This window comes from Thamnophis elegans, chromosome 1 (assembly GCF_009769535.1).
Source record: "Thamnophis elegans isolate rThaEle1 chromosome 1, rThaEle1.pri, whole genome shotgun sequence".
Classification (NCBI taxonomy): Eukaryota; Metazoa; Chordata; class Lepidosauria; order Squamata; family Colubridae; genus Thamnophis; species Thamnophis elegans.
Genome location: NC_045541.1, coordinates 109,813,145 through 109,839,189, shown reverse-complemented (window position 1 = coordinate 109,839,189; position 26,045 = coordinate 109,813,145). Strand labels below are relative to the sequence as shown.

General features: G+C 37.6%; 1 protein-coding gene across 15 annotated transcripts in view; it reads right to left on the bottom strand.

Moving 5' to 3' along the window:
* MADD (MAP kinase activating death domain) overlaps positions 1 to 26,045 on the bottom strand; it is a 91,777-nt gene that overhangs the window by 40,731 nt on the left and 25,001 nt on the right. For 6 of the 15 annotated variants that reach the window (XM_032227148.1, XM_032227134.1, XM_032227216.1 and 3 more), the window contains 9 exons: positions 23,996 to 24,099; positions 21,820 to 22,013; positions 19,268 to 19,548; positions 17,250 to 17,389; positions 14,158 to 14,259; positions 10,942 to 11,001; positions 10,395 to 10,497; positions 5,593 to 5,779; positions 2,358 to 2,508 (listed from right to left, as the gene is read on the bottom strand). In XM_032227148.1, the coding sequence (XP_032083039.1) occupies positions 2,358 to 2,508; positions 5,593 to 5,779; positions 10,395 to 10,497; positions 10,942 to 11,001; positions 14,158 to 14,259; positions 17,250 to 17,389; positions 19,268 to 19,548; positions 21,820 to 22,013; positions 23,996 to 24,099 (1,322 nt within the window). The remainder of the gene's footprint in view (positions 1 to 2,357; positions 2,509 to 5,592; positions 5,780 to 10,394; positions 10,498 to 10,941; positions 11,002 to 14,157; positions 14,260 to 17,249; positions 17,390 to 19,267; positions 19,549 to 21,819; positions 22,014 to 23,995; positions 24,100 to 26,045) is intronic. The other 9 variants (XM_032227170.1, XM_032227178.1, XM_032227204.1 and 6 more) reach the window with 2 other exon arrangements.

The window sequence follows — 26,045 nt, the reverse complement described above, 5'->3', positions numbered from 1 at the left end:
ATGACCTTACAATGAAAAACTCTTGCCAAACTTAATGTATCTGCAGTACCAGATCAAGAAATGTTATTTGCCAATGCTGTTCAGCAAGTTGTGGTGGGGGTGTACACAAGAGGTGCTGCACTGGTTGAGAAGGCACATGAGAGGTCAGTGCTGGTCAGGGAAAGAGAGGTGGCATGAGTCGTAGGAGGCTGGCAGGGAAGACCTGCAGAGGTTTCTTCCTGTTCCTTCCTCACTCCCTTTCCTCTCCAGCAGGAAGTAGCTGCTGCCTAATAAGAGAGGGATCAAGGGATTGCAAGACTGTCTGGAAAACTGTCACAAATTATTGAACATGAAGATCATAAGACCACAGCAGCAGCTAGTAGTACTAAAGCAGCTACAACCTTCCCAAATTTCACTCCCTCAGGTATCATGGACCCTGGATTTTGGACACATTCTAAAAGTTAGCCCATTTGAGATCTCTAGGTCCAAAATTGTTGCCTTATGATACATAATTTCACCCAGTTAGTAATGACTAAGAGACTTTTAGTAGCACTTAGATTCTATATTGGAAGTTACATGTCGTGCTACAATTAGATTAGACATCTTAATATCATGGCTGGCCTGTATGCAGAAGAATACATATGTATTCTACATGTTCATTGTTATGAAACTCTATTTAAACCAGTGCCCTGTTACAGCATTCTTCCTCATCAATCAGGCCACTACTGATGGAAGTCTTATTTCATATAATAAAAGAGATGTATATGTGTTAGTGTTAACTACTTTCAGAAGTGACATTTAAATATGGGATGTCTTGTTAATGCAAAAGATAAACAAGAAATGTGAATATAGATTTGTTTAATTCAATCCAATCATTTCTGTCCATTCCAGGCTTCTCAAATAATTATGGAGTAGGCTGTACAAACCATCTGAAAACTGAGCAACTTTTGCAGATTGTTCTAATGCAGTGGCTCCCAACCTTTTGTGTACCTGGGACTGGTTCTATAGGAAGAGTTTTTTCCATGGACCGGAGGGGACGTGGTTTTGCATGCTTGTCTGCATCTCATGGATGGGGCTTCGCTTGTTTGCCTCACTCAGTTTTTGGCATACCGTGGCCCAGTACAGGTCCACAGACCAGAGATTGGGGACCCCTCCTCTAATGCTTTTACTGTTCAATCAAACGATATGTTTTACAAAGCACCATTCCAAATGCATGCACAACTCTAACCCACAGTCTTCTAGGAACACACATCTTGAATAAATCACTAATCTCTATAACTTCAGACCAGCTCTTGAGGATGCCACTAACGTATATGCGTAAATAAATAAACAAATAGTCAAATGGTTATTCATTATTTTAACCAGACAATGACATGTTGAAGACAATGAATAAAGACTTAATTAGAAAGTCAAATATGTTTGATTCCTATATTTTACATTGGAATTGATTCAATGTAATCAATTCAATTGACTCTGAAAACTTCTGGTTTTCCTATCACCTCCCATCTCCCTGAAAGTAGCCAGATTACAGAGAAGAAACAACATACAAGGTGCACCTGCTTTGTGATCCTTTTTCCCTTGACCAATTCATGCAATAAGGCAGGTTGATGACGGAGGAAGTATATTGCATACACTGCTTGTCTCTTATTCATAACAGTTTAATCATTCCACACTATGCTTCATAAGCAATACAACTGAAACATAGTTTTTTTTTTACTTATTTCAGTGGTAATGATCAGCTTAATGCTGATTTGCTAATAAAATGACTAAGTTGAATGTGCATTCTGAACAAAATGAATCCAAATGATAATCAGACAATTCCATATAACTTTGTGCTTCCCAAAGTGCTACGTTCCTTCATTATCCAGAACCACTTATCAGAAAGTCCTTATTTAAATGTCCCTGTACAATTGGGTAATAACTAGGTTGGTATCATTACCAAAAGAAAAACTACTTTTACTCAATCTGGGGCAATTTACTTATTTTTGAGAAGCATTAACTCAGATTTACTACAGCTAAACTTCATCTTTAACCTCATGCCTCTTGAGTGAATATCAGAATTTTGAGATCGAGAATAAATACCATCTTAGGGAATCTAATACTATTTTTTGCAGGGGCCTCACTTTACTTCTTGGGGGAGGGACAATGTCTGTTTGTTTTCGCCTGTTTCTCTCAGTCATTCACACAAATATTTCTTGAAACCAACAAAACAAAGTAAATATATTATAACTGATACAAAAAATTAGACACAATTTCTTTACAGCCTCTATTTGAAGTCCATATAATTATTGACTGCGGCAGGCTAGATTTAGTTCTGCCACATAAGGCTTTTCACAGTATTTATAGTATTTATACACTCATTTTTAGTATTGTCTTACCTTTGTTATAGTAATGAGTATGAGCTATTTCTAGCAAGCCAAACACACTTGCCATGCCTCCAAGTCCAGCATTTGCATATGACTGCTCAAGGCTTGATACTGTACATTTTAGTAAATCCAGCATTCCTTTGTAAACCTTTCGGTTAATCTCCTAAAACAAAAAAGCTCATCTGTAAGAATGCTTCGTTAATCAGAAGCCAATTCAAGAAGCCCTTTCAAGATATTATTTAAAAGACCACAATTCCCTTGCATTTTAATGCATTTTATATAATTTATTTATGCTGTCTATAATTTAGAAGAAAGTATAATATATTATTAGTCCATCTAGTTCAATATTTTCTAAATTACTTAACAGCATCTCTGCAGAATACAATATGCTCTTAAACTGGGTGTTGTTTTATGGTGTCTCTATTATTACTGTTATTGCTACATTGCATTGTTAGATTAGCCGGGAAACTACAATGCAATTGCAGAGTAGTAGTTTGGCTGCCAAGGTACCAGCTCTGTTGTAGGAAACACTTGCATGCTTCCCATGGTGCACCACAAGAGGGAGAGCTGGCTTCACACCAGAAAGAAAGACAAGTGGCTCTTCCTGCAGCAGCATCCAAGGCCCCCCTCCCTCCCCAGAGCCATCTCATAAATGGGTGCTGAATCCGGGAAGGATCAGAGGACAGGAATCTGACTGACTGCATGGCGTACCAGCTCATCTCCCCATTGAAGTGATACCTATTTTATCTACTTGCATAGAACATGGTTTCATATTGTTAGATGGACAGAAGCTGAGGTGCATGACAGGAATCACTGTGTTAGAACTCGAACCACTGGAGCAGAAACCATCTCCAGCATCATTAACCCACTGAGCCACCACACTTCCATTCCTTTCTCTTAAAAATGGATCCCTGAAAATGATGCTTATGCATATTCTCTCTCATTCATCCATATGTATGTGGGCCCTCGGGGATGGAAATTCACTTAGTGACTTAGGCCAATCTCATTCAGCCGAACTTATTTTCACAGATGGTTGATGGGGGGGAACTGTCAAAAGTATTTCTGTCACCTTCAGCTCAGGGGATATAAATATCACAAATAAATATCTTTGGCTTTTTGTTTCTCATATACAAGGAACTACTTGTCAAATGGCATCTATTTCTTTCCATTTTCAGATTCCAACCTTTAAACCAGTGCTTGGACAGTTTTGGATTAGACACAAGAGCACTGAGACATAGTTAAGGTCAAGATATTAGTAACTGATGAATCTGAGAATCCTAGAGATGCATATTCTCTTTCGATTGAATTATGCTTTCTCTAAAGCAATTGATTCTTAGCCTGAGGACTCGATCCAACAGGCCTCTTTAATGTTTTTTAATCTTATGATCTTTTATGTTATGTTCACATTTAGCTTAAAAATTCCGGCTCTTCTCAATCATCTGAGTGAGAACCGGGAGGCTCTCGCAACAGTCACTCACGCCCTTGTGACCTCAAGACTGGACTACTGTAATGCGCTCTATGTGGGGCAGCCCCTGAAGAGCATTCGGAGAGTTCAGCTTGTCCAGAATGCAGCCGCGCGAGCAATTATGGGTGCACCCCGGTACACCCATTTACACCTATCCTCCGCGAGCTGCACTGGCTGCCTATCGGTCTCCAGATACACTTCAAGGTGCTAGTCGTCACTTATAAAGCCCTTCATGGTATTGGACCTGGGTACTTGAGAGACCGCCTTCTGCCAATCACCTCCCAAAGACCCATCAGATCCCACAGACTTGGCCTCCTCCGAATTCCATCTGCCGGCCGATGCCGGTTGTCGACCACTCGGAGGAGGGCCTTCTCTGTGGCTGCTCCGGCCCTTTGGAACGAGCTCCCCGCGGAGATCCGGACCCTCACCACCCTCCAGGCTTTCCGTAAAGCCGTTAAAACCTGGCTGTTCCGACAGGCCTGGGGTTGATGAGTTCCCTTCTCCGCTCGAATTGGGTGACTGTTGATCGTTTTTAAACCCTCTCTGTATCTTGTCTGTTGGTTGCTTATGTTTTGTATTACTCCCTCCCTTGGGTTTGTTAGCCGCCCTGAGTCCCTCCGGGGAATAGGGCAGCATATAAATGTAATAAACCTATAACCTATAACCTATAACCTATCTGCATCCTAGTCATTGTCATATGCTTTATGAGGGACTGTCCCTAAACCTACTGAAAAATATCTGCTACTATAAAGCTGAAACAAACCACTGGGATATTTCCTTTAACTGTATCATCCACTTGGCCTTTAATGGCTGATGAAAAGGATCTGTTATGAAAAAGAGGTTTGGGCTGCTAGGGTGCTTTTATATGTCATAATATTTTATAATTCTGTTAGCAACTGAGAATCTACAAAAGTTGGGAATAGAGAAACTACATTAATAAGCAAATAATTTCTGAATGTAAATTAAGGTGCTTCAAACTAAATAATTGGTTAATATATTTTAATCCTTACTTCTAGTATTGGCTTCTTAAACCCTTAGGGCATTCTTCTGCCCATATGAATTTATATGGGAAATGAACTCATTCAGAGAGGTCCACCTCCATTTTCTACTGTCAGCTGGAAATAGTACTTCTCAGTTAAGCTGACCATGCAGGCAGTCCTCAACTTACAACAGTTCATTTAGTGACCATTCGAAGTTACGACACTGAAAAAAGTGACTTATGACCATTTTTCACACTAATGGTGCTGGCAGCATCCCCCGTAATTTACATTTGGATGCTTGATAACTAACTCACATTTATGATGGTTGCAGTGTCCTGGAGTCATATTGATCCCCTTTTATGACCTTCTCATAAGGAAAGTCAATGGGGAAGCCAGATTCACTTAACAGCCATGTTATTAATTTAATAACTGCAGTGATGCGCTTAACAAATGTAGCAGGAAAAGTCGTAAAATAGGGCAAAACTCATTTAACAGTTTTCTCACTTAAGAATATAAATGTTGGGCTCAATTGTGGTCGTAGGTTGAGGACTACCTGTATTGTGGTTCAGCTTTTAGGGAAAAATCATTTTTCCGAGTACATTTCATTAGAAGGTACTAACAATGCTTTTTCAGCAAGCAATTTCCTTGTTGATCCACAACATTTGCTACATTACTTTGTATTATTTTATTCTTCACATTTTAAGACTTGTAGTAGCAATTCCCTTGTGAGCCACCTTAAATAAGCTTCAGTACAGAAACTCACAGCAAAATTCAGGGAGAAAAAAATAAAAATAAAACTAACCACATCCTGGACAACATCCTGTCGAGCATCCTCCTCCGACTGGATAGTGCGATTAAGCTTACTTAACACAAACATACGGAGTTGCTCACTTTCCAAAAGACGACGTACTCTCTTCATGTTTAACCAACCAATTCCTTGTCCATCTAGGACGTTGTGCACCACCTCTTTCAACAACTGCTGATTTTCACTATAAAAAGGAGGCATATAATAACAAAAAAATCAACCCAAAACTTCTATAACTTTTCTATTACTGTTATTATTAAAAGAAAAAAAATTTTTTATGTGTAATAGTGTTCCTCAATATCCTTGGATGGCAAGATTTAAGAACGGAAAGCATATTATTTGGCTTTGTGTAGCAACTTTAAACATCAATTTTTTTTAAAGAAAATAAACATTGTTTTTTTGAAAAAAGAAAATGTTGCCTTAAATAAGCAACTTCAGAGGCACAAAGACTCTAATTGAGTGGTGAGGGACAGACCACAACATAATCATATTCAGAGAGGAAAATGGTAATTTGTGGGAAGAAGCATATGCCTAACACCAAATGCAGTATATGTCTACTAATGAGAGCCAATATTGTAACATTAAGCCTTGAGGAAAATATTCAGAAGCCATTACAAAAAGGGTAAAAGCCCTGGAAAGGAGTTAGTTAATTATTAAGAAGAGACAGGCTGATTCCTATCTTACTGACATATAGGAAGAGGAGGAGAAAAACACAATCAGAGTTTCAAGATTCTGCTAATTTGTCAATGACACTTAGTTCTAGTTTTCTTGTAGAATCTTTTTCCTGATCTGTACAATATTGAAGGTTTGACCATTAAGGTTCCATCCTTCTGAAACAGTCTATATCCAGAAATTCATATTTTGCATGTTATGATACTTAGAAAGAAATCTAAGGCTGACATTTTTCATACTACTTTTATTTTTAAGACTGCTCCCAGTCTTGCAGGGGAATTGTGTATTTTGTGATGTTGTATGTTTAATATTTTAACTGTAAAACTGTGAGCTACAAGGGATATTTCTGCCATTCTCACTCCCTCGTGTCCTACTATACTACATCATCACAGAGTGTTCCTGGAAGGAATAAGCTATGAATAGAGGCAATGTGTGCCAAGAGGATATACCTCCCCAGGAGGATCACCTAAGAAACAAAACTCAATCCAGCTACAGAAAGTGGGCACTTATATTGGAAAGCAGCAATGTAGAAATATATTGCATATGAATGATCACATCAGTGAAAACAACAAAGGCATAATTTCATATTGTGCAGAAGGCAATGTTAAACCACCCCTATGTTTTACCAAGAAAGTCAATGGTTAGACAATATAAAATGATTGACTAGATATTGTCACATAATCAGGCTCCTCAGGTTGGACAGCACTCAACACTCTACTGAAGAACAGTTGAAGATCTTTCACAGTACTAATGGGGTTTTTTAACACGACTAGATTAAAGCCTTGAGGAAGTCTAGTTGCTGATGCTGCCAGGCAGGAAAAAGAAAATCTAAAACTGCAAAGAAAGAATTAAAGTGTAACATGGAACATAAAAAGCATAACTATGGGAAATCTCAACACAATGAAAGATGAGATTAAGCTGAGTAATGAAAGATGATTTATATACATTGACATTTTAGGTGAATTGAAATGGATTGGAATTGGGCATTTTCAATCAAAAGATCATACTGCTTCACTACTCAAGATAAGAAAAACAAAAAAGCAACATATTGCTTTTATAGTCAAGAAGGATATGCAAAGATAAAATTCAAGTCAAAGTAGTTAATGATAGAATAATATCAGTTTGTCTTTATGGAGAGCCCCTTAATTAGTTATACAAATTTGTGCTTGAACCACTGATGCAGAAGAACAGGAGCATGGCAAGGATTACAATCAAGTTTAATCTGAAAATTGCAAAATTTGCAAGAAAGATATACTGCTTGTGATTGTTAAAATTGGAAATGTTAAATGGGGAAATGTAATTCAATTGCATGGTCTAAGAAACAGAAACGAAGGAGGAGAATGACTTACAGGTTTCTGCCAATGTAGAGACTTCTTCATTGCTAACAATCTTCTAACAAACACAATAATACCTTATATGTGGACATTACCAGGTAGAGTACACAAAATGCAAAATAACCATAGTATTGATACAAGGAAATGGAAGAGCTGCAATGACAGTAAAGATATGATCAATAACTGTGAAACAATCACAAACTGTTCATGCTGACATTCAGTCAAGCTAAAGTGGAAGAACAAAGCCAACCTGTTTGCACTATATTATATTCCCTATTTATAAGAACCTCTAATGCTAGAAGATGAAATCAGATCAACATTCCAGTCATTATGAGGTCAGAAGACTACAGAAATTGTTTGAGTATGACAAGCAACAGAAAAAGAAACTGTAAAGCTTGTAATAAAACTATGCTAGCTAATCTGGAGAACAATACAGTGGCCAATAGATTGGGAAGAGATCAGTCTGCATACCAATACCAAAGAGAGTTAGTGGAATATGCAAACTATTGTATATTGTATATTTCACATGCTAGAACAATAAATGCATATGACCACAAATTAGAGCCCTTCGCAGAAAAGAAGATGCTTGATATTCAAGCTAATTTTATGAAAAGGATGAGGAAGTAGAGATACTCTTTCAGGTATATACTAGAGAAAACAAAAGAATACCCCTCCAAAAGGCAGTGTGTGCTTTTTTTCTTTCTTTCAGTAAAGAAATACAATTAAGAAATGCCCTGCAAATTAGTGCTTTATAGCAGTGGTCCCCAACCTTTTTATCGCCGCGGACCAGTCAGCCTTTGATAATTTTACCGTGGCCCGCTGAGCGCGCGCAGGGGTGGGGGGGCGTTGTTCTGCAGCGATCATGGCCCCCAGCCATTAATGTCTAAACTGCTGCAAGATATACTTAAATATTGATAAAATGTGAGGGGGTGTACTCACTTCTGTGATATCTATCCATCCATGTCTGTCTCTGTCTCTCTCTCTCTGTGTATGTATGTGTGTATGCATGTATGTGTATATATCCTCTATCTATCTATCATCTATCTATCTATTTATCTATTCATCCATCCATCCATCCATCCCTCTCTATCTATCAATCACCTATCCACCATCTATCTATCTATTCTAGCTGGCTGGGCAATTTGGGGAGTTGAAGTCCAAAAGTGTTAAAGTTGCTGAGATTGAGAAATGAGGACGAAACAAAAGGGAAGAGAATGAAACAAGGTCGTAGAGAGAGATTGCAAAATGAAAGGGCAACTTCTCTTTTTATTTCCTTCCACCCCCACCACCCCCACCGTGCCTCTCTGGCAATTGGCTGCCCAGGAGGTGGGGAGGGGAAGATGTTTCACAGACAGCTGCCACCCGCCCCTCTCTCTCTCTCTCTCTCTCTCTCTCTCTCTCTCTCTCTCTCTCTCTCTCTCTCTCTCCGCCTCCCCATCTGACCTCGGCTGCTCCAAGGCGGAGACCCCAGAAGGCAAGCAAAAAAAAAGGGGGGGCTCAGGAGTGGGGGAAGAAAACAAACCCCATCACGTTCCTATCTGTGAAAGCTCCCCGCTCCCTTCCTGGGCAGCCAATTGCCAGAGAGGCAGTGTGTGTACGTGTGTGTGTGGGGGGGGGGGGGGTTGGCAGCCCGCGGCGCGCCTAGTCCGCTGTGGAACGCGCTGCCACCCGCCCAGCGCTCGCTCTCTCTCTCCCTCTCTCTCTCCCCCCCCTCCAATCTCCCGCTTCTGCTTCGGCCGGCCAGCAACTTGTCCCCGCTTGCCCGGGGACTGGCCTCTGATTGGCTGGCGGGGAGAAAGCCTCGCCAGGGAAGGAGGCAAGGACTCCGCGGTGATGTCATGGGGACGGCGCCCCCAGGTAGCGGCGAACCGAACGCGCTCCGTCTCCACAGGCTACCAAGGCGGCCGGGCGGGCGGCCGGGGTGGGAGTGGGGTTTGGACCGGAGAGGCGGCTCTCAGGTTCGAGTCCCGGGGTTGATCTCAGGCTGCGCGTGTGGGTGAAGAGGCAGCAGGGATCATGGCCCCCGGCCGCTGCAGCGATCATGGCCCCCGGCCGCTGCGCGGCCCGGTGCCAGGTACTCCACGGCCCGGCACCGGTCCGCGGACCGGGGGTTGGGGATCACTGCTTTATAGTATAGCAAAAGATACTTAGATGTTATGATGTATCTGTTCCTACAAAGAGCAGAGTCATGCAGATAATAGTTCTTCCTATAAAATTCAATGCTAGTATAAGCTGTATTTTGAAGAAGCAAAAATATTTTGAACTTTGAGTTGGAGAAGACTCTTGAAAATACTATGGATAGACAAGAAAACAAACAGATCACAAAATAAATCAACCCAGAGTTGTTGCTCAAAGTGCAATGACCAGCCTGACGATTATGATATTTGGACATATTATGAGAAGACCTGGCTCTTTTAAGTCTACAGTGCTAAGAAATGTAGAAATAATGAGAAAAGGTTTAATAAGGATGGACTTATTACAGGGATCAAGGATACATCACTGGAAGATTTGAAATGTCAGCTAGAGATGTATGATTTGTCTGTCTGTGTGGCTATCTTGTGTGGCTTCTAGGAGACAAGGTAAACTTCTCAGTCTAGCAAATGTATGTTAAAAAAATAATGAAGCAAGTGGCTGTTGACAGAAAGTTAAAAACAGAAGACCCCATTCCTTATTGTTTTCTCTCTTTCAGGCAACCGACTTCCACAGAGAAGGCAGGTAGTAGTTGCAGAAGCTTCAGGAATTAGGCAATGTAAAAGAAGCTACTTGCAAAGCTATGCTTGACAATTTTTTTACCTGGAATTACTGGTCCGTCCTTGTGGCGAAGGAGATTCCCTTTTCACTGTTGGGCTGTGCTTTATAACAGAAGACTTCTGATCAACAAGTGCTCGCCTGTTTCCTGCATGAGTAAAGAAGCAGAATGAGAAAACATTTACTGAGAAAGAGGCTTTAAGTCCATAAATGCTACTAATGAGACACACAGGTATTAGCTAACAATCTGTTTAAAAGGACGTACAAAAGAAAACTTGAAAAAGCAGTAGCATATTTTGTATTACTGCATCATACATCGGCAGAAAACAGTAATGGGAATGAGACAAAAGAGAAGATGGTAGTAAGAGCAGAAGGTGAAAAGCAGGAGAAGCTCAGCTGCTCTGCATGCATTTCTGCCACAAGAACCATCTTTGGATTCGACAACATATGGAAAAGCATAATGCAATATTGGAATGTGATTAGTAGAGATCATACAGTCTTGGTTACCAGTGGTAAAGTTGCCCAAAGACAGGCACAAAATGCTTACTGGGAATCGGTATGTCATGCACAACTCATGATGCAAAGGACCCACCTTCATTGCTTACTGGCCCAGCTTCAGTAATAATCTCCATTATAGTATTTAGCCCAAATACTGGGACACAAAATAAACAATTAGTAGTATACTAGTAAAATCACCACCATTTCTATATTAAATTAGTAGCTTCCCTCATTGTTGATTAAGTGCTGTAGGACTAATCAAGGGGTGGGAGGTAAAACCAACTAAATAAAAGTATCAATAGTCTTAGAAGGGCAAGATCATAATACTATATTCCCTATCTCTTATTCATGCATTTGCACTGGTGCTGCCACTGAACCAAGTCTCAGATTATCAATAATTAGAATAAAATAGTTGGACATCATCACTTTCATATAAAACTCCCTCAACAATATACTGTATTTCATTGCTGGAGCTGTAGATTTCCTAATCCCACAATTTTTACCGCAAAATATAAAGCCAAATCTAAAAGAAATTGCTGGAAAGGATAAAATATTGAGAAATGGAATCTAACGAGATACTATATCTAGTGAACAAATCTACTGCAAAGTTTTGAAATACTTTATTTACCTGAACAGGAAACATATTTTGTTGTCACAAATACTTTATGGGAAAATTATATTTGTTGAGAATTCAGTAAAGGAGCAGAAGCACATAAATATTCTTCTGTCCAAACTTTCTTTTCTTTTAAATTCATGATTCTCTTCCTTTTGACTAAGTGTGTGTGTTTGTGTGTGTGTGTGTTTGCATGTGTGTATACACACATACACACACATGTACTTTGCAACTATATCATCCATTACTATTATGACACTTAAGAAAGGCAGCTCTCATATCTACTCATCTACTCATAAAGTGTGCAATAGGCCTAAGTCATAAACTGTTAACTGCATTACTCATTTACTCATAAACTGCTGTCTGTAGACATTACTTCACCCTTTATCTTCCTCTGTGAAATACTCTGCTAATTCTTAACCTTTTTAAAAAATCTAGTTACAATGGGAGCAATTTAAAGTAAAGAGCTGGTTTTCAGCCACTTGCAATTTTTATTCCCTAAAATGCCTCTGGTTCAAACATTAACCATGTCTAAAATGAATAGGAAAGGGTGACACTCATTGTTTTGTAAGAAGTGGGGAAAGTTGCAGCAGGAAATCTAGAAGAGGAATGTCCTAAGGAGGAAGCAGGAAAGGCTACAGACAATGAGGGAAGTGGGAGTAGGCAAGAAAGCATCTGACTATGTGCATGGTTAGTCAAAAAAGTCAAGATGGTGATTGTAACCATAAAACTAAAACCTGCCCTTTTTACATGCAAGCATATTTAAAAAAAGATGGGGCATCTTTTTGCATGGTCATAACTGTCATCTTGACTTTCTGACATCCCCTGTGAAATTGGCATTTTATGACAAAATTTATCTGGCTAGCTTGTAAAAGTCCCATATTATTCTAATATTCACTCCAAAAAGTGGAACCCCTATTTATATGTTATTTATTTAAAAGGCAGAAGTACAGGCAAAGAAACTGTCTATTAGAAAGGTTAAAAACATCATTAGTATAACGTAGAACAAGAGATCACACTGAACAGGAGTTGTCAAAAAATGATAAATTGCAGAAAATGAGACAAAAACATGAAAAGAAATGGAAACACCCATCACTGTTTTCTTCCAATGTGTGTTATTAATATGAGATTTATCTAACAGAGAATTGTGAGCGATAAAAAATATGCCCATTAGAATGTAAGCAGATGGAAATATTCTAAGATATCATGCAGGAACTTTAGAGTATTCACATTCCTTTTCGGTTACTATTTTATTTATTTAAACATTTATATAGCCATCCATTTTATATCAAACTCTGGGTGGCTCCCAATCATTTGGGGATGTATATTTTACAGAAAAACACACACCCAGGAAAGAAAGTTATGCTATCCAAAGCAAACTTTAAGGCAGCAACACAAAACCAACTTTTGGCCTTTATCATTAAAAGGTCAAATGTTAGCAAGACATAATACCAACCTTTATCCATATCCCTTCCCACTTCCAGATTAAAGTAATCTTTACCGATGAAAATGGAGAAGGGGAAGAAATAAATAAAATCAACTTATTACAAAGAAAAAAAATATAATTTTCTAATCATATACAAGAACTGAAAAGGCAAACAAAGCCTTCTTCTAGCTGAGCAACTAAAAAGTCCAAGTACAAAAAATGGAAAGGGTTAGGTTCATTAGTAAATTTGACTAATATTAACTGTAGTAAATATATAAAATAACCATAACTTCTACAACCTGTATTTATTCTTCACTCTTCAAATTGCTGAGTGGTTCAGCCATGATTATCCACAGGAAATATAAGGCCATGATACAAATATTGTGTCCTAAGAATTTTAGTCACAAATTGGGATGCAATTACAAGAGAATGGGATTCATCACACAATACAGCTAGTTCTTGACTTGCAACCTTTTGTTTAGCAACCTTTCAAAGTTAGGAGTGCTGACAAAAATCCAGTCCTTGCACTTACAATCATCGCACCATCCCGATGTTCATGAGATCACTATTTAGGCACTTGGCAACTGGTTCGCATTTATGACTAACTACAGTGTCCTGCGGTCATGTGATCATGATTTGTGACTTTTACTGCTGGCTTCCAGGAAAATCCACCCATTTAGAAGAATGGAATCCCACTTATGACTGTGGTGCTTGCTTAACAACTGTCATAAAAAATGGTTATCAAATTGGATTTCACTTGACTTATGACAACTTATAACAGAAAATCTGGTCCCAACTGGGATCATAAGTCAAGGATTACCTGTATTGCCAAGTGTCAACATTTTTGCATCAATATGATTTATTGTGGACACCTCTGCATCCAACTTAATTAACTGCAACTGCTTCCATGAGAAAGATTATTAATATTTTCAATCTCAAGTCAATTTCCCATCTAGCAAACATTTATATGTAATTAAACATTAGTTTATATGAAGGCTGTTGAAATATCTTTCCCATATTAGTGTTCCATATGACTGATATAATAAAAAGTTATCAAGGTAAAAAGTCATATGAACAAAGCCATACTAAGTATATTTCAATGGTCACTGCCATTCCAATGTATGCTCCATACAGGTCATGAATAGAGATCTGAAAAACATCCACTTAGGATTCCTATTTTTTCATTGTCCTGTTTCATTGGGGAAGAGAATATATTTTATGACCACTTGGCAATCAATTATGAAAGCATTAACTGGCAATGAAAAAATTACCTTTCAGACTAGGAAATGGAGTGGTTTTGTCTCTCACAGCTTTAGATGGAAGTGCTAAATTGGAAAGACTAAAGCTTGTGCTGTGGTTCTTGTATAGGCTACCTATAATAAAAAGAAAATATATCAAGTGATCTAATCATTCCCTTATTTCATTTGGCTATTTATTCAGCTATTTATATGTAAGTTCATTTCTGTCCTTCTCAGATTAGAAAGTAACTTAATATGCATCTTCACATTTTTTGATTCATGATTGATCCATTCAGTCATGTCTGATTCTTGAAGACTGTAAGTGGCCAAGTTTTCTTGGCAAGGTTTTCAGAAGTGTTTTCCCTTAGGCTGGGAAAAAGAGACTGGCCCAAGGTCATCCGGCTGCTTTTGTAGCTAAGGCAGGACTAGAACTCACTGTCTCTGGGTTTCTAGCCTGATGCCTTAACCATTATAGTAAACTGGCTGTCATTCTTCATATTTAATATGCATCTTTTAAAAATAGAAATTATAACCAACCGAGGGCCACCAATGGGACATTAATCTCAAAATCAAAACTAGAGCAAAGAAGAAGAATATAGTATTAGAAACAGACTTTACATTTCAATTTCATCACCTATTTGTTAAATGCACATATTTAGCATTTGTTCTATTTATGTTTTACTTAGGCCATCAATGGCAATTCTGTCTCTTTATTTTTTTTGATCAGAAGAATTTGAGGCACATTTTGGACATAACAATAGAAAGAGGAAAAATAGAATAAATGGCTCACTTATTTTTTATCTCCTATGTATCTCTGTCTTATTAGTTTATAAAATAATTTTAAATACATGCATTTTTTTAAAATTCTATTTTTGTTTGCATCACATTTTTCAGATATCTGATATATAGTAATTAATCATGAATCATCTTCTATTTTAATTTAACCAAAAAGAACTTTATATTCTTCTTTAAGAAAATGAATATCAGTTGTAATTAAGATGAAAATTAAGAACTAAATAATCAGGATCAAAAGAAACTCTCTTGCTTTAAAAAATTAAATATCTATATTACTGCTATATTTTAAAAAAATTGTTGCAACTTAGTAGCATCTTATTTTTAAAAATGTGGCTATATATACACATACAGAAGTAATATAATTATTTTAAACAGTATATTTGAGAGGAAGCCTGGTGGATACTCCTAAGCAAGAACTCCACCACTAGATGTTACTACTCAAAAGTCTTTCTTGAATCATTTTTTTTTAAGTCAATTAATCAAAAATCTTTTGAAACAACAACCGCTTCTTTAAATTAGACTAGAAAACAAAACCATAACTAATTAAAATGATACAACAGCCACAAATGTTTCCCAAAAAAGTTTAATTTTTCCTGTACAATTTACAAAAGGTAAATGTAACCACAAGTAACGCAAACTTTAATATAACTGAGGTGTGTCTGTTCTTTACTCAAGTCTGCCAGTCTTCTTAGCACATCAACCCAGGGCAAAAAACCCAATGGCTAATATTGCTGACTAGATATTGAATAGCAACGTCAAGCCCAAGAACTCTCTGGAATCCTTTCCAAAACAGGCTAAACCACTATTCCTAAAAAGACTGTAGTACTGATTGGAGTCACACAATTCAAATCAAACTGTGCTTCTTCTTAGAAAGTAATATGCAAGCTTCCTTTGAAAAACACAGCTAATCAAAATGAGTAAGATAGACTGCAAGTACATCTAAGAATACCTAGGGAGAGGAGGGACAAGTCAGTGGTACTATCTACTTCCCCACATATTATCATGTCCAAAATGGCTCTTATTAGGAAAGAAAAATAATTGTTTACTAGCAAAGGAATATCTGTGATAGCTTGATGGCCATCTTAACTGGAGAATTTCAGTTTCAAAGCTAGCCAAAGACCTATGACAATATCCCACATATGGAATTAATATCAGACAAAAATTCTGTTAAACATGTCTGTGAACATCATTTTTTAAATTGACCACTGAATTCATTTATTTAATATACAGCAGCTGTACCCATCTTTCCCCCAAAGGAAAAAGTTATGAACAACCACAAAGCACATTTAAAGATTAATTTAAAAGAAAATTGTTAATATTTAAAGTAGAATTTCAAAAAGGTATAGCAGAGCAGGAATTAGTCTTAAGCCTTGATATAATAACATAGATGCTTCAAACACAACACTGTAGAAAGCAGCATCGTTAAATTAGCATGCTCCTATCCAAAATAGCACCCAATCTCATACCAGCCAAAAAAAAAGCATTTCAACTAAGGACCCCAATACATTTCAGAGTTCACAAATCATAATATCCATTTTATACCACAGGATATGCTCAGACTACATATTCCATCAGTTCCCACCAATTGTTAATAGTTAAAGGTTAAGGGGTCAAAAAGCCCTATGATATTGTATATCAAAATCACATGGAGTTTAAAATTCAATTATTTTTTAGTGAAACGGAAAAATAATTGCAGTGTCAAAAATTATCAATAACAGATCATACAATAATGTATGTTGATTATTCTAGAAACTGTGAATTCAGAAGTAAAATGTAAATGCTAAGTTCCCTACATAATAGTGATGGCTAATAGATAGATGGGATAATTATAAATTTTCAGAGGCGGTGGTCATGGCAACATAGTTATTACTACCAACTGCTGAAGAACATAGTTTCCACTCAGGTTCTGCCTAGTCACTGTGAGAAAATAAGGCTGGACAAGATAGGCCTTTCTTCTCTACGCTCCAGAATGCCTGAGTGGAATTTGCCATTTTCCCACCTACCCTTCAGAAAGCATTTTGAGTTGCCCAACCTAGTCTACAGACACCATTTTTTCCCCAAAATCTGCTACCTGACCTCTGGATAAAATCTGTCATTACTCTTTTCCACCAAATAATACCACCTATTCTTTTATGCATCTCTCCTGGTTTTAAAAAAGCCATAAACAGGGGACTGCCACATATTCAGCAATAATCAGATCCATGACTTTCATGGTACCTAGGATTAATAGCATGCTTCCAAAGTGGGGGTGGTGGTTTCCCTTTGAATCTCTTCTCCACGTCTTCCCACCTATTATTTCAAACAGTATGCAAGAAAATAAGAATACCTACTGGCAAAAGACATAATACCCCCAAAACCTTCACTGCTGTTATTGGAGACTGTAGAATTTGGGGAACTGGCATGAGAATCCGATTCCGCATCAGAGTCATTTCCCAGCTTTAAACTATTGGGACGCAAAAGTTTTGGAGGCCTGGAAAAAAATAGGAAAAAAGAAACACATTATTTGCAGCATTTTGTATCTATGGCAATAATAGAAATTAGGAAGCATGTCATTATCAAAAACTTCTTTGTGTTTACCTATGGCGGGTTCAGAAAATCATCACACAAAGCAACATTTGCAGGGGTAGTAAAATCAATAATTATTCATTATTCATGGTTAAATGAACAAATAACTGAAAAGAAATGCATAATTTTATGAGAAATAAGGCAAATCTATTACAGTACACATGGGTAAACGATATTGCATAGATTGTTTAAAAGCCTTTGCAGCTCTCTCAGTATTCCACAAAACCAAATCCCTCACCCACCTTTTGCAGCTCTCCCAAACATACCAAACGAGAGAGAAATAATGCCATCCTTCCCTACTGTGCAAATCTTTTGAAAATGGCTCATCTGATTCTACAGATTCTAAGTACCAGAGGGTCCACTAAAGTAATCCATAGATTTTCCTATTATATTTTTAATATTAGTTTAGTTTAGTTTAGTTTAGTTTTAATTTATTTATAGGCCGCCCTTTTCCCTGAGGGGACTCAGGGCAGCTCACAACTCAAGGGAGGGGAAATACAAACAAATAACAAAAAACATAAAATCATACACAGTTTAAAGCACAACAGTCATACCATTCGAGTGGGGCAACGAGTCTTTAGCCCCAGGCCTGTCGGAACAGCCAGGTTTTAAGGGCTATGCAGAAGGCCTGGAGGGTGGAGAGGGTACGAATCTCCACGGGGAGTTCGTTCCAGAGGGTCGGAGCAGCCACAGAGAAGGCTCTCCTCCGGGTAGTCGCCAGTCGACACTGGCCGGCTGATGGAATTCGGAGGAGGCCTAGTCTGTGGGATCTAATTGGTCTAGTGGAGGTAATTGGCAGTAGGCGGTCTCTCAAGTATCCAGGTCCAATACCATGAAGGGCTTTGTAGGTGACAACAAGCACCTTGAAGCGTACCCGGAGATCAACAGGTAGCCAGTGCAGCTCGCGGTGGATAGGTGTTACGTGGGTGAACTGAGGCGCACCCACAATCGCTCGCGCAGCTGCATTCTGGACAAGCTGAAGTCGCCGAATACTCTTCAAGGGCAGCCCCATGTAGAGCACGTTGCAGTACTCCAGTCTGGAGGTCACAAGGGCACGAGTGACTGTTGTGAGAGCCTCCCGGTTCAGGTAGGAGCGCAACTGGTGCACCAGGCGAACCTGGGCAAATGCCCCCCTGGTCACAGCTGACAAATGATGTTCAAAAGTCAGCTGTGGGTCCAGGAGGACTCCCAAGTTGCGAACCCTGTCTGAGGGGCATACTGTTTGACCCCCCAGCCTGAGAGATGGAACACTTGGCCAATTAGTAGGAGGGAAGCACAGCAGCCACTCGGTCTTATCTGGATTGAGTACAAGCTTGTTAACCCCCATCCAGTCCATAACAGCCTCGAGGCCCTGGCACATCACGTCAATCGCTTCATTAAGTTGGCACGGGGCGGACAGATACAGCTGTGTATCATCCGCATACTGATGGTATTTTATCCCGTGCCGTCGAATGATCTCACCCAGATATGCAGAACCATATGACATTAATATAAATTTTATAGACAATTGTATATTTTTTTCTTTCTACTGCTACTTTTGCCCCATCCGTGCACTCAAAGAAGCCTACATACTATTTTTAGCATCTTTAATGTGGAACATAAATATTACTTCCTATGAAGAGATAGGAGTTTAATATACTGTATATTAAAGGTAAAGAAGAATACTTTAATCCAGTATTAAGAATGTAGCTGAATTGCAGAAAATTTCTCAGACAATGGATGATACCACACAGAAAGGACCAAATTAATTTTAAAAACCAATGCTGGATATAGCAATTCTCACCGACTGCCATTGAGATGCTGGTTAAACTTTGGAGTATAGCTTTCTTCCTGCTCATCTTCCTCTTCTTCTGTTGGGAATCCATACTGTGGTTCAAAATATGGATTATCATACTCTCGTTTCTTCACCATTCCTTCTGTGGTGCTCAAGCTGAATGAAGGACTTTCGCTTTCACGATGATCCACAGTCACCTTGGGAAAATTTGGCTGGAAAGGCAAGCTGGAAAGGTGATTTGAAAATCCAGCTACCATCTTCTCTTCTACCTCTGTTGAATCAGCTGATTCCTGTAGAGAGAACAAGACATAAATTTGTTTACAGATAAAGATTTCTATAATACCAGTAGTTGATGATAAACTATGTTATTGCAGTTTAAAATAATAAAAGTAGTTTACAATTTTACTACTGATAAACTAAAATTTAACATAAAACATTCTATTGATTTTTATCACTGTCTCTGCCAAAGTAAGTTTTATTACATTAATACTGTTAGGATAATTTCTCTGCAACTTGGTTCCTATACCTAGCAGAAATAAATAGTTGCTTCATTTAAATATTATTTTCTGTGGATATATTTAGAGAAAAAAAGTTTAACCATATACATTATAGAAATCGTGACTAAAAAGCTTTAGGACAATATTTGAAATATTATAGAAGGAAAGCATGTAATACCAGCAATATATGAGATGTAATTTTAACTTTAGAATGACTCTGAGAGTTTCCATTAACAAGTTCTTCTGTGCCTCTCCAAACAGCTTGCTTAATCCAGCTGCTATTAGAACTACATCCAATATTTCCTGCTAACAGTAAAAAAAAATCCTACAAAATAACTGAGTTATATTAGGTTTGATTCTTTAATAATGGAGTTTGAAAGTTGCAGGCCGAAGCCATTGGAAGGGGGGGGACACCAAATGTTTGAGCTATTCTGGATAGCTGTGCCACAGCACATATTCAGTTCATTTTGTGATTATTGAGTTTTCGAACTAGAGTATATAAGAATAAACTTTGCTGGTACTATATTACAATGTTCATTCAATTTTTAGTATTTCTAACACTGTCTCAAATATTTCTACTTGTTTTAATCACAATCCTAGCTCAGTACTATCCTGAATTTTAAGTAAAGTGATTTAAGTAAATCACCTAAATCTTTAAAATGCTGAAAATAATTTGTAACTTTCAGTTAAACATGTAGCTTGATTATTTATCATTTATCTATTGCATTTTAAGACCATGTAGTTCAACCCTCAAGCAAAGAAAAGTACATTCTACTGAACATAAGTTACCATGGAAGCTTTCCTATATGCCTTAACAATAAATTCCTGTAAATTTCATTTTTTTAATATTGTGCCTATGAGTTAATGTTTATTTCTTTTGTTAACCAAATTTTTACACTGGCAATCTGATCTAAATGACTGTGCTTTCACCTGGCCTAGTCCCTGTAGTTTTCTTGGCAAAATTTTCAGAAATGGTTTGCCTTTTTTCCTAGGGCCGATAGAGAATGATTGGCCTAAGGTCACCTAACTGGCTTCATGCCTAAGACAAAACCAGAGCTTACAGTATCCCAGTTTCTAGTCTGATGCCAAAACCATTCCACCAAACCGGTTCACTCAACTCATAATGTTATGCAATCTCTTGTTGTTAGGATTTAAAAAATAAATCCAGATAATTCTCTGCTTTTTCTTCATTTTTATGCAGTACCTATGGCTTGCAAACCCCTTTTCATTTAAAAAAATATTTGTTTGCATATCTAAAAACATGAGTTAATAAGGGCTTTTACTCTAAAAATCCAGCTACTGATTATCTATGCCTTTGCCCCTTAACTCTAATTGCAGATTGATGAAAGGTATTAATTTCTTGAAACTATAAACAATGAACAGTTTTCTAAGACCTGTGATAAATACAGTTAGTCTTCGATTTACAACAGTTCACTTAGTGATCGTTCAAAGTTACAATAGCACTGAAAAAAAGTAATCATTATGACAATTTTTCCTACTTATGACCATTGCAGCTTCCCCATAGTCATGGGATTTACATTCGGATGCTTAGTAATTGGTTCATACTTATACCGGTTGCAGTGTCCCGGGGTCATGTGATCACCTTTTGCGATCCTCTGACAAGCAAAGTCAATGCCAGATTCACTTAACAATCGTATTACTAATTTAACGATTGCACTGATTCACTTAGCAACTGTGGCAAGAAAAGTCGTAAAATGAGGCAAAATTCATTTAACAAATTTCTCACTTAGCAACATACATTTTTGGCTCAATTGGGGTCGTAAGTTGAGGACTACCTGTACTGAAATTCCATTATCCCATTTCAGCAGAAATGTACTAGACATCCAAGGTTCGAGGTTCATTTTATTTATATGCCGCCCTATTCCCTGAGGGACTCAGGGCGGCTCACAAACCCAAAGGGAGGGGAGAGGTAAACACAAAGAAACTACAACAGAAAAGGTACAGGGGAATTCCCACTGACTACTACTTAAACTTTTATAATTATAACTATTTGCTCTTTTAAAAGCGTTATGGGTTTTTTTTACCATTGAGTCTATTACATACATGATTCACCCCATGGATAACAGTGCTAGGACTACTGCTGGCTGTAGTGCTTGAACTTGACCGAGGTTGGTTATTATCTTGGGAATTCTCACTGTCTGGAGCCTGCTCATCCATATCTGCTGAGTATTCCTGGAAATCATCAAACTCAACTTCACTTGCATCACCCAAAGCTGCATGAGTTAGTGGGTCCACATCTGCAAGAGATGTTCGAATATATATATATATATATATGTATTATATACTCTGTTTCAGCTCAACACAAATCTACAGTGGCCGAATCACAAGTAATTCAAGAAAACCACTCACTAAATTGTTAAAAGTATAGGAAGACAGATTCCATCCAACAGTAGATAAAAAAAACATGTTAACAATAAGAGCAGTTCAAAATGGAACTAGTTATTCAAAGAAAACAGGACTGATTGAAACAAAGGGTAAGCTCTGGTGGTGATGTCTTTATTTGAATGCTTTCATTTGGCTTTCTGAACTGAACAAAGGGTTAGAGAGTTGGCCTCAATGACTTGTTTCTGTTCAATGTCTCTGTGACAAAACATTGCAAGTGTCACATGCAGGAAAATCATACTCCCCCTCCAAAGACATTTCTGAGTAATTTTATGATCCCATGTAATGATCTTTGTGCTAGAAGATTTATACATTTTATGGACAAAAGCAGTCAATCTTTTGTCTTTTAAAATATAAAGATACCTTTGAGTAAAATTTGATTCCTGATGGCACTTATGCAGATTCATGGTAGCCTTATGGAAATGACTTACTACACTAGCTTACGACCCTGGGATTTCCAAATGACTGCTCAACCAACTAGTAACACAGTCAAACTTCCTTACCTTTCAAGGTTAGCCAAGCTTAAATCAGTTTTTACCTATGCCAAATTCACATTCTTGACTGTTATTATAAAGATGTTATTGTTTAAATCCAACAGATGACAATGCTGCAGAAAAATGCACAGGAAGTGTGCAACCCTTTTAGTTTAGATTATTAAATATTTTTCATTACCACCTAGTGTGGTATTATTCTAAAGTAGCTTTTGAAGCAGCAATATTCAAATCCTGCTTGCTGAACCTGTCTCAAAAGTGGTTGCTCGAAAAATCCTGACTTTCTTGATCCCAGTGTTTATGGGAAGCTATTAGGATTTTTGTGATGAAACACCGCCAATGTGTAGATAATTTATACCCTGTTTTCCCCCAAAATAAGACTTCCCCAGATAATAATCCCAATTGGGCTTTTGGGCGCATGTGCTAAAATAAGCCCTCCCCTGAAAATGAGCCCTCCCAAAAAATATTGCAACACAACAGCAGCCATGAGGAGACAACTCTCGCCATCTTCTGCACCTCAAAAATAATAAGACCTCCCTGAAAATAAAGCCAAGTGCTTATTTCAGGGGTGAAAAGAAAATAAGAAACACAGTATTCTTTTTTTCTTCCATGAATCACAAGATGTGGAATTTCTAAACAAATGGATGCTTAAAATTTTGGAATGGAACAAGGTGAAACTTTAGACAGAGTTGCTAAAGTATACTCTGGTTGTGGCATTATCTGTAGAAAATATTGTTTGAAGCAAGTCACAAACTTCAGCTTTTTAAGGGAAAAAAATATGCTACATATATACTGCAGCAGGTAATACATTACAAACTGGAGTGTTGTTCTAGAAGGAAAATGTTGTAAGTTTGAAGTTTGGAGAAGAAAAGCCTGTGGAGGAACATGATAATTCTCTTCAAGTAACTGAAGATTGCAAAGTAGAAAATTAGCAGGATTTTCAAAGTTGCAAATGGTTTAAATTATATAAATACAGATTCTGGTTAAACATTAGGAAACATTCTGAAACAATAAAAGCTATTCAGTAATGAAAAAACCTTCTTGGGATATGTAAGACTCTTTTTCACTGGAAGTGTTTAAATTATTGGTGGCTATCTATCAGTGATGGTACAGTAATGGATTTCTGCAGTAGACAGGGAATTAATCTAAATCTTCAAGATCCTTTCTAATTCTTATTGTCCATTATTCTATTATTTCATTCCATTCTATTCTTCCCCAAGCAAAATAAACACAACAAAGAAACAAAATGTCATGTGACGCTGCCGTGGCAACATGAGTATGATACCCCTGGCCTAAGCCCTATAACTATATAAAGAACAAACACATTACAGATCAAGGGTACTTACTTGGAGTATCACCATTGATATCACATTTCATCATTTCACTAACAAAGTCACCAAGGGATGAATAAGAAGAGCTGGAGTCATCATAGTCCACACTGTCACTACCACTATTGCAAAGGAAAAAAGTAGGAAAAATATGTAGAGATTTAGCAGAATTTTTTATCATGGATTTTTATAACCTTAGTTGTATAGAGAGCATTATTTCTTTGGCCAGGTACTTCTTCCTGCCACTAATAGCCAGATTTCAGTCTTGATTTATCACTGTGGTAGGAGGATCTGTTCTGCCTTCCAGACCAGACTGGAAAAGCAGGTTTTTCTCAACCCCATTACAATGAAAGGATGGGCAAATGGAACTGAAAGGATGAGCAAAACTATGTTCTGTGGCAAAATTAAAAATTATGTGGGATTAAACAGGCAGTAAGTAACCTCAGTGGTAAAAGGAAACAGTAGAGGAATTCCTAATATAAATCACTGTCATGTGTATGGCACAGGTAGAAAACATAATTCTAATTTTGCAAGAAAGAGAGAGAAAGAGAAATGCCCAGGACAACTCAGAAAATAGAAAATAGCATTTTCTCCTGTGTCTCATGGAAAGCATTATCAAATAGTGTCAGATTAGGATGGAATCCCCAAAATAACAAATTATTTCCGTATCTGCAACTACTACTTTTTTGGAGAACAATTGCCAAAACTACTGATGTAAAAGTGTATTTTTTCAAATGGGCAATTCTCAGGAAGTGTTCACTACTTAACTATATATGGAAATAGATGGCCCTGGAGCTTGCTGCCCCTTTCAGATCTGTTTCCCAAAGGCAACATAACCTCATGCTATATTCCTCCAGAAACAAAAAATAAAAAGATAAATTTTCTCAATTATATTTTCAATACAAAGAAAAAGAAGACAATTTTCCCTTTTGCAAGGCAATACACTTCTGAGAGCAGCAGCTCAGAACTTAAAAATATTAACAGCTGTACCATTTTAAACCTTTTAAAAGAAGTCCAAAATAACATTAATATTCTCGAAGCAGTGTGCCTTATCCAAAATTCAACCTAGGAAGATTCTTCCTCTTGTGCTGATAATAGAGTTCCTCATGGAACTAAAACTCTTCTTTCTGAATAGTTAACTCTCTTGGTGAAGATATTCACTTTCCAAAGATCAATCAATTTCAGTTGCCACCAGCCTTCTCTCTGGGTCTTCTGCCTGCAGCTTTCATCCTCCGCTATTATAGAAGCTAACAATCCATAGTTGCTTTCAATTTTTTATCATAGCTTCTATCATTCTTTTAAGCATTAAAAATATAATATAATTGATTCCAGATCTTTAGTATCTATTCAGCACTGACTTTTTTGCATTGTTCTCTCATACCTGGTTGAAACCTTGAGAAATTCCTGATGTTTTGACACTCAACTTACACAAGGCTACAGAAATCATGCTTGTTGCAGGGCATAATTCTGGTCACTACCTCCATCTTTTCTCTATGATTGATATAAAAAGCGAGAAAATTCTTGCAATCAACCCCCCAATGAATGCCTGATTGACTTTACTGTCAGGTCAAGAGTTTATGGTTTTATACTATAGATGAGTTATGTTTGGATGTAAAATTTTACTCATAGTACAAAACAAAAGCAAAATTATGGGAAAATAGAAGCCAGAATGATCACAAAGAATGCAATAATAGGCCCTAGTAGGTATAAAGGTAGTGCTCAATTTACAACCATATTTGAGCTCAAACTTTTTGTTGCTAAGTGAGAAATTTGTTAAGTGAGCTTTGCCTCATTTTACAACTTTTCTTGCCACATTTGTTAAGTGATTCACTGCAGTTGTTAAATTAGTACAATGGTTGTTAAGTGAATGTGGTTTCCCATTGACTTTGCTTGTCACAAGATCGCAAAAGGTGATCCCATGACCCCAGGACATTGCAAACGTCATAAATGTGAGTCAGTTGTCAAGCATCCAAATATAAATCACGTAACCATGGGGATGCTGCAACGGTCATAAGTGAGAAAAGTGGTCATAAGTCACTTTTTTCAGTGTCACTGTAACTTTGAATGG